A 9,953-nucleotide genomic window follows, 5' to 3' on the forward strand; every position below is an offset into this window, starting at 1 on the left:
GAATTACTGAAATAAATCTACTTTTTCATGATATTCTAATTTTATGACTAGCACCTGTATACTGTATACCTAGACCTAACCATTGACCCACAAATTTGGTGGTCTCTTGTGAGGACCATACAAAACGTCCTCACAAGAATAGTAGACTGCCAATACATGTTCTTACAAAGGCAGACACAGAGGAACACACACACACAATATTTGAGTTATGCAATGATCAATGGTTGAGATGTGTTTCATGGGGAGGGAGAGTCTTTATCGAGAGGAGTCAGACTGCATGGACTCTGCAGATAATGGAAACAGAGGCAGTTTTCTGTGTCCTGTAGAAGTGGATGATCCACTCTAACAATGTGGATGTTTTAGAAAAAAATACTGCAGTTTAATGTATTTTATTTTATTTTATTTTATTTGCTGGGAAAATTAGCTGGATTTAACTACTAAATGAAAAAACACAGACATGATTTCTTTACTGTACTGTGTGGAAAACCATCTTTGTATTTTAATTGCCCCTAAAGGATTTACAAATTTGTAAAAGCTTTGTACTAAAAACTGTTCTCAAAGTACATATATCCATCCAACTATCTATCCATTTTCTGCTTATCCATGGTCGGGTCGTGGAGGCAACAGGTCCAGGAGGGAGATCCAGAAATACTTCTCCCTAGTAACACTCTCACCTCCCGGGGAATCCTAAGGCATTCTGAGGCCAGAGAGAATATACAAAGCCTCCAGTGAATTGTGGATCTGCCTCAGGGTCTCCTCTCAGTGGGACATGCCTGGAAAACTGCCCAGGATGGATCTAATAAGATGTCTGAACCACCTCAACTGACTCCTTTTAATGTGGAGAACCAGCTGCTCTGATTTAAGCTCCGACCAGAAGACTGGGTTTCTCACCTTATCTCTAATGCTGAGTCCAGTCCCCCTACAGAGGAAGCTCATTTCAGCTGCTTGTATCCAGGGTCTTGTTCTTTCAGTCATAATCCAAAACCCTCATGAGGGTTGGGATGGTGAATTTGCTTCTTGGGGGCGGGGAGCGTCAAGTTTGAATAGAGCTCTAACAAAACCACTGCAGCTGTTTATGTTCGACACAAGCAGATTGTATCATCCGCTCACAGGGTGATTATCGCCAGAGAGTTATGCTCTTTTAGCCTGAGTTCATAATAAGAAATGGGTGTGTTGAGAATCTCGCCTCACTTTAGTTGAGTTTCAGCTGTAACAGTTTGTGACAGAATGTTAGCTCTATTTGTTGAGACAGATAATTGCTCAAGAGATCTCCATCTTTATCTCACTGAGTTCAAACACACAGTCAGGACTCATATATTGATGTTTCAACAGCCTTGTCTCTCATTTCTTTACTACACTCTAAAAAATGAAGAGTTGAATTTATTTAATCAATTTATGTCAGCTGGTTCCATCCACCAAACCGATTAACTAAATGTAAACAGATGTACTTGTCTTGTGTAAGCCTTGTTCCATTTATTCAACTCAGTTGAGTGGAACCACTTGACCTAACTTGATCAAGTGAATTCAACAAATCCTTTTTAGCGTACCTGACTGAACTACAGTATTGGGATGTGCTGCATCATATATATATATATGTCTGAAAGGAAAGGACAAATGCACATACTGTATGTATACTGCTGTATGCCACTTGTCACAATAACATACATTTAACCTGTCTTTTTGCATCGAAAAAAAAAGCTCAATGCATCTTACATAAAGCTCTTTTAATGACAAAAAAACAAGAAAAACAGATTTTTTTTCTAAATTATCAAAGTAAAAAATGCACAAACCAAAAAAAAATCAGATAATTTTGAAAAATATATGCCTGCAGTGCAAAAACTCCCAAAATATTAAATAATCAATGCCAAAAACAACCCACCATACATCAATATCTGTTCGTGAATCCACTTTCCACCTTTGTATTTGAAGAAGCTGTATGTTTAGCGTCCAACAGCTGCTGACTCACACAATAGTAGCAGCTCCAGCCGGTGACATTGTGGGCTGTATCTCTCATCTCCTGCAAGGCCTCGGCACGCAGGTAGCCCAGCTCCCGCAGACAGCCGTCATGGAACACCCGTGTGCAAATCTTACACGGGTACAAGTCATCGGCCGTCCACACCTCGCACACGTCACACATCTCGTCGCTGGGYGGCTAGACAAAGCAGAAACCCCAAATTACAAGGTGCCGTTTCCATGTTGGAGTTTCTCCCCAATTCAAAGGGTGAATAATACGATTATTCAGATGTCTAATAAAACTCTCTCTTTTTTCTTTTTTGTCTGCAAAATATTGCATCTAAAGTAATCTCACTGACTTCAATTTCCATTAGTCAATGTAGTGCTGAAAATGTATTAGAAGTAATTACTGCTTTTTGTTCCTTCTTACTCTGGCTGGATTATGCATGATTTCCAAGTATTCTCGCAGACAAGTGTTTATAATTCTCCCAAAAGACCTTGTTTGAAGGGAAAGTTAAAAGCTGGGTGTCAAGAAGAGGGCAAAGAATGAATATAATTTAAATAAGGCAGTAACATCTCTTGTTATTAGGCAACCTGTCCTGGAGGAACTTCAGATTGTAGGACTCTACACATAAAAACTACACGATTTTATGAATTATTCATTTATTCTAAAATGACATTGGAGCTTGATATTTGAACTGCTGCAAAAATAAGCAAAATTATTTGTGATAGGGGATAATGAACTAGTGGGCACAATTTCTAAATCCAACAAAAACTCTGATTATTATTATTTTTTTAGAATTTTAAATAGAGTGGTATGCAAAATTTACTTTTTGGAGCTTTATATCATGTTATAATATAATTTCCTCATCAAAAACATACCCAAAGGTTGCTTTAACTCCATGCATGTTTGAGAAATCCTTGAATCTCCTGTGGTATCCATGTGGAACTGCCTGAACAGTTGCTGGTACAAAGCTCCGCCTATGTGTCCATAGCTCCTCCCTGGATCTCAGTCCCCACTCAAGCTTCCACCCCAAAGAGCACCCCTCCCCTAAATAATTGTTGTGAATATGTGCTAAAGTGGGAAGAGTCAGAAACATTATTAGGATCTTAAAAAACTGACAGAAGTCAATTTTGAGGCATTTAGATGGGCTATGATGCAAAGTCAAATTATTTATTTGCATTTGCATTTACCATTTACCATTTTTGATTCATACAGTTTTTTTCATAACAAGTAAGGGTAACATAGTTACTTGAATGTGGTATAAAACTGAACTACAGTATGTGCCTGGAAGCATTTTCAGTGCATATACGGGTGCAAAAATACAGAAAATCCATGATGCCCTTCTTAACTTGTAATTTATTGAAATTTATTATTGACTTTAGTTGAACCTCAAAAGTAAAATTTTTAAATTAAATGTTGCTGAAACAGCAAGTTTTTCAGTGGATCTGCACTCTACAATGCAGCTTAGGTGGAGTAGTTGAATACAGATCCACTGATCCTTCAACACAGAGCATCTTCAGAAGACAAGTTAACAAAATTAATATTTTAAATCTGTATTGTTCCATATATAGTTTGTATTGAACCTAAAACACTGTATTGAACAGTTCGATACAGGTACATGTATTGCTGCACCCGAAGACTGTACTATTGGATTTGCTTGACCTTCAAAGCCCTAAAGTGTCATTGCATGAGAAACTGTCACACCACATTAATCAATATAAAAATATGGGCCAGTGAGTACCTTTGAAGCCTGTGAGTCACTGCACCCATCAAACTGCATGATGTATGAAAGAATTTATTCAGTTTATCAACTCAGTGGGGAGAACGTCAGTCGAGAGATGCTCAGAGTCCATGTTTCATCTTGCGTTTGGGAAAATGAAATGTTGGATTACAGCTGTCAAGGATGAAGATCATCTCAGTGGTTATGAGATGAAAAAGCCAGACATGTAGGCGACCTACAAATACCTGAAGGTACCCAAAAACGAACAGAGAAGTTTTTAAGAAACGTGGGGTTTTCTAAAAGGTGACTATTTTACCACAAGAGATATGATTTGGCACAGTGGTGCAGTGGTTACTACTGTTGCCTCACAGCAGGAAGGTTGCGGGTTCGCCTTCTGCCCTTTTTGTGTAAAGTTTGCATGTGTGGGTTCTCTTTGAGTACTCTGGTTTTCTTCTCACAAACTAAAAACGTGCTTGTTGCAGTAATCTGCCTCTCAAAGCTGTCCCTAGGCGTGGATGAGAACGTGATTTTTTTTGTCTCCATATGGCCCAGTGATGGTTGTGCTACATGTCCAGGATTTTCCCCACTGTTTACACACTGACTGAGAAAAGCACCAGTTCCAGGTGACCAGGGAAGGAAAAACAAGTTAAAAAAAACATTATTGGATGATTTTTTTTCTATTTGATATCAATGTTTGCTGTTTGTGTGTTTTCTACATTGAACCATGTTTTGCTGTAAAAATGTATGAATCCTGATTTTTGGGCTAATTTTCTAACAAGATAGATGGCACTTTTGCACAGTCAGGTAAGTGATTGCATGCATGTTGTTTACATTATCAGTTGGCATAAACCACCCCTCTCATTTGGGTTACAAATTTATTCCAATTGAAATATTCTGATTGGGGTGTGTACGTGATGCAGTTTTATTGCAACTGGCCACTTATTCCGATTACTTGTGTTCATGTAAACAAAGCTACTACTGTAACATGTTTTTTTTTGTTGGTTTTTTTTAAATTGTAATTGAAATCTTTTATTTTCTACTATGTAGAAATAAGTACATTCTACTGTTGAATGAGAGATTTAGTTTTTCTTTTAATCGTGCCACTGCACAGTGAGCTTCAAGACTGTATACATTTTCTAAAGTACTAAAGTTGCTGCTGTTGCTGTAACTCCCTCCTCTGTTAGATTTGCTCTAGAAATAGTCAACTCAAAGCCCGCTGAAGCAGCCCGCCCACAATATGCTTGGGGTGAAAAACTCTCACAACAACATCAACAGCATATCACATGTAGTGTGACAAAAATAAATAGAAAAAAAGGGTTTTTAGAAAAAATAACTCATATTTCCTCATCTTTGAAGCCTGGACTGCTTTAATATAACGGCTGACAGGAGAAAACGACATCATGTGCTACAGCTACCATAGAGATTATTTGATATTTTAGAGCAGGGGTCTCAAACTCATTTTCACCAAGGACCACATAACCACCATGGTGGTCCTTAAAGGGCCAGTTTTTAACTAATTTTGATGTTTCGAGTTTAACATTGACTAAACACAAAATGTAATGTTCCTCATTTCATTATGTCTGAGCAGCACTAATAAAGAATAACTGAGCTCTATGTGGTGTTTCGTGCATAGAAAGAGTGTTTTGATATTTCTTATAAACACTGACTAAATGTAAAATAAATAATACAGAAATACTATTAAAAGTAAAAGTAATAAGTGTTTTATTACTTTTAAGTGAGAAATTCCCACTTCCCAGTACAACTAAGCTACTAAGCTACCAGCTAATTTTAAGCCCTGGGCACCTCTACATACTGGTGGGATGCCGTCACTTTGYGGGTAAAAATGACATGCATTATGGAATATGTAGTTTATTGTTAATGCTGGCTTTAAAGCAGCTTTTGCTTAAAATAAAACATGAAAACATATTTGAAGCCCTCGCGGGCCACATAAAAAGTTGTGACAGGCCACATCTGGCCTGCGGGCCTTGACTTTGACATGTTTTAGAGTCTTCTCTATCCTCCCAGAAGCTGGCAATTCATAGTACCGGTAGGCTTTGGAAAGTCAACTATTGTGGGGAGTTAAGTGTGCAAAAATACAAAATTCCCACTGGATGTATAAATAAGAAATATTTTGCCTAGAAAACTGGAATTTGTGTTTGATTTTGTAAAATTGCAAAGTAAAGAAACAGAAGCACAGAGTGTGTGCACATTTCAATAAAACTAAACCTCCTGCTAATGTTAGATCATAATCTTAATCCATAACTTCTTAATTTTAACTCCTCAAACATGGTCCCAAAGATAATTAACCATATCTCCTGACTTCTGGTAGAAGAAATTGCTCAACAGCTTCATTCCACTGGCAATAAGTCCGCTAAATTGTTAATAGAGCACACAATATTTATTGCACCAGCTAAGGCGAAGAGAGTTCCTTTTTATTACAGTCCTAAAAATCAATGAAACAATAAATGTTATCCTTGAATATGAAATATAGGCCCCTTGGTGCAGCTGCCCAGCACACAGGACACTGGAGAACTAAAGCAGATGAATGTAAAGCCTTTTTTAGAAAACCTTCTCATCAGGAAAAAAATAAAATAAAATGAAAATCAAGATCTGCAGTTAACTCAAAACTCAAGGTTAAGAAGTTTGTGATTGTAATAAAAAGTTCTCCAGAAAGTTGAGAAACTTTTATTTAGGTACCACTTTACAATGAGACTCCCTAATGACACTATTAGTCATTAATAAATTGTCTAGTTTTACTACTGACAGTACTGTCTACTGTCTCCTTTGATAATTGTGGACATGTATAATGCAGAAATACGGAACAATACATGTAAAATATGTGTTTCCAATACTTACAAGGTAATAATCTAGTTTTAAATGTTGAATATAGCACATTAGATGCAATATGAGCAGATTTGGATCACTATTTGGCAAGAAACTGGACAATTTTGTCTCTTTGTCATCCTTAATTAATGCATAATAAACACTTATTAATGCTTTATAATGTGCTTACAGATTAATTAATGACCTTTCTATGAACTATTTATACTGTAAGTCATGTTTAAAAGGAGCCTTATTGTAAAATGGTACCTTTATTTGTATGCAAAAAGTTTTCAGAAACCATGACACTCATTAAATGGGTTTTTCTCTGATCATACCTGCTCTTTCGTGTTCAGTTCCACCTCAACAGGCTGGTCATCATCAGGTTCTCGTTTCGGTCGCACAAAAGCAGGAGGCGTGAGCTGATGGCTCTTGTCCAGGTCCTCAGGCTCCACCCCCTTGCCGTCCCGTAACCTCGACCAGGCCTCCTGGTTGACTTTGCATTCGTCCCTGACCGGAGCTGGAGCCTGCTGGGAGGTCGACGGGCCGCCGCTGTTTTCCGTCTCCTCCTGCTTCACGTCCTCGGTGGTTTTCTCGGTGGAGTCGCCCGAGGATTTGGCGGGCCCTTCGTGTTCCTCTGACTCTCCTTCCACCTGCTTGGCCGGGCGGTCCTTCAGGCCTGCCTGGAAGGCCGAGACGACGGCGCTGCATTTCTGGACCTTCTCCACCTGCTGTTTTTTTGACATGAGCACTCCCATGGCTAGAGACAAAAGAAGACAGAAACAAAACAGAATATTTCCATCAGCTATAACATTCACAGGGTTTCAWTTCTTGAGAGATTTGACTCACAGCTCAAACAAACCTGCAGCTGTAACATCAGATTTTTTTGTAACATCAGATTTTTAAATGGTGCTACATGGTAATCAAGGACTGGAAGTAAACGCAATTAGGGACAGGAGAGGAGCCGGGGGTGGCCAGGGGTGACCATGGCCACCACAGACAAATCTTTGGCCACCCCATTGGCCACCCTGCTGTACACACCCCTTCCACAGTGAAACAACCTTTAGGGGTGTAATAATCCTCCTGAACAGTTGGTGGCAGTGTTTAACAGTTTGAAACATCACCAAACTCAAAGAAGTGACAAAGAAGTGATTGTTTTCTTTATAAACAGAACATATGCCTGTATAATTTGACTTATGGTGACAAATGTTTTTTGTTTGTTTGTTTTTTGTTTGTTTTTTGTCACCATATCACAGTGTCATTTTATGTTATGAAGGCTGCATGATGCTCTGCCCCTTTTGGTTAGGAGTAGACCTATCACTAAAGAAAAAGTGAAATGCCCCTTTAAATTCACTGTTGGTGATTATCAATATTGCACCTGTTCTTTGGGTAAATTTATTAATATTAATTTTAAACGTGCAGTTGAAGGTCATAATTATTTGGCACAATGACGTATTAAAATTAAAAATAAATCAATAAACAATATGAAAGTGAAAGGCACCCCTAAAGTCATTGGATATGATAAATTGTGACGCATTAATTAGCCTTATCTCAGCTGAAGCAGTGAGTTTAAAAACAGGATAATGAAACTAGTTTAATGAAGAATATGTCTCTGAAATAATTATTAATTAAAGTGTTTATTTATGTAGGTAAAAGTATGTTAAACAACCTGGTAAAATACACCAGAACGCTGGAAATGACATCTATTTCATTCAAAATTTTGTGGGGGAGGTTCCCCAGACCCCCCAACAGTGTGTCCCCACACTTTTAAAATGGTTCTGACGCCCATGTTTATAAGGCAGTCACTGCCTGTATAAGGACATAAGGAAATGACCAAAACACAAAGATCCACAGAAACTTTCAAGTAAAAAATGATGTAATTTTCCTGGCCACCCCTGTGTGAGTAGTGGTCCCCGTCTGGCCACCCCTGAGAAAAATGCCTGGCTCCGACACTGATTAGGGATGAGGAGAGGGAAACAAGAAACACAAAAACATGCTTTTTTTGTTTTTTAAAAGGTAAAAAAATTAATAAATAAAATCCAATGGAATTTTTGAACATTGTATGAGTTATAGCTAATTTTGCGTAAGTTCAGTTAGCTGTGACTACCATCTTGTTTGTGCTTGGTAAAGTCGCTTCTCTGTAGTGGCCGTTGTGAGCGATAATAAATTCTGTTTTCCGAGGGGAGAGGTGAAAGCAGTGGAAGACTTCAAATACCTGGGTGTTCACCTAGACAACAGATGTTGCATATTCTCTGTGAGTCTCTGGCAACATTCTCTGCAGCCATCTGTTGGCGCAGCAGCATCCGAGTCAGCGGTGGCTCAAAAAAAAAAAAAAAAAACTGAATAAACAGATGAAGCTGGCTCTGAGCTGCAGAATGCTCTGAAACCTTGGAGCCGAGCGTAGGAAGAAGAAACGTTTCCAAACTGTTCCGAATAATGGCCACCACAGCGCTACCTTTGCACAAYACACTGATGAACCTGGAACTCCTTTCGTTAGAGTCAGAGTGGTTTCTGCAGCACTGAGGAGCAGAACAGGTCATCCCTGCCTGCAGCAAWAACATGTCTGAGCCACAACACATTATAGACCTTTATGATAAAAAATAATTACCTGCCTTTATTAAATAAAATACTCACATTTCTTAGTAGACCCCCCCCCCAATTTTAGCCCCTTTTATTTATCATATAAACATACCTCCTTGTATCAAAATGAAGATGCTGAAGTTCCCGTATTGTGTGGTTCTGTGTGGCTCATCATTTGAAAAGCTTAAACAACTGGAGCTTCATCTACTAATCACAGCACAGACACAGATCTGCAAATTGCACTTGCTGGTAATTAAAGTTAGGATTWAAACTGTTCACATGAAGCTACTGTTCTCATGTTTGGACACATAGACAGAGTTTGGGTTTTCTGTATCTGGGTTTGTTTCTTGTCACTTCAGTTCAGCGGTGATGCACAACATTCTTTTTGTTTTGCTCACAACGATGAGAGCCCCCAAAAAACGGCCCGTTGTCTTATCCAAACTGACGTCCCAGTTATATTTAGAAGCTCCTCTGTGATTATATTCACGTCAGAAATCTGTCCTTGTGAAAACGTTAACCAAGTCATTGCRTTTTCAGTCGTCGGAGCAGCTAAAATGTGGCTCATCTCCCTTCCATTGTGGATTATGATCTCAAAGACAAATCTCTTAAAGATATTTAGTCGTAATTATTTAGTGGTAATTCAGATGTAAATCCATTGATCTATTTATAATCCTGATGATTAAATCGTATCCGTCATGATTATGATCCCCACATGCAAAGTGGGTCATATTGTTTTCGTACTGTTTATTATTGTAAAACCCAGCCAAGGGTTTTACAATATTTGAGAAGGGGGCTCCATCTAAAAAGGGGCCGTCTGGACATACAAAAATGCTTGTAACTTAAAAACTATTAAACATAAGAGCTTCAGATTTTTTA

At 38.4% G+C, this 9,953-nt stretch overlaps 1 protein-coding gene across 3 annotated transcripts in view; it reads right to left on the minus strand.

Annotated features, from left to right (window-relative positions):
* The window catches only part of phf24 (PHD finger protein 24), a 43,376-nt gene that overhangs the window by 16,231 nt on the left and 17,192 nt on the right, over positions 1-9,953 (minus strand). For all 3 annotated transcript variants that reach the window (XM_014002483.1, XM_014002482.1, XM_014002481.1), the window contains exons 2-3: positions 6,836-7,257; positions 1,967-2,152 (exon numbers count right to left, since the gene is read on the minus strand). In XM_014002483.1, the coding sequence (XP_013857937.1) occupies positions 1,967-2,152; positions 6,836-7,255 (606 nt within the window). In that variant the 5' untranslated portion in view covers positions 7,256-7,257. The remainder of the gene's footprint in view (positions 1-1,966; positions 2,153-6,835; positions 7,258-9,953) is intronic.

This window comes from Austrofundulus limnaeus, unplaced genomic scaffold (assembly GCF_001266775.1).
Source record: "Austrofundulus limnaeus strain Quisiro unplaced genomic scaffold, Austrofundulus_limnaeus-1.0 Scaffold13, whole genome shotgun sequence".
Classification (NCBI taxonomy): domain Eukaryota; kingdom Metazoa; phylum Chordata; class Actinopteri; order Cyprinodontiformes; family Rivulidae; genus Austrofundulus; species Austrofundulus limnaeus.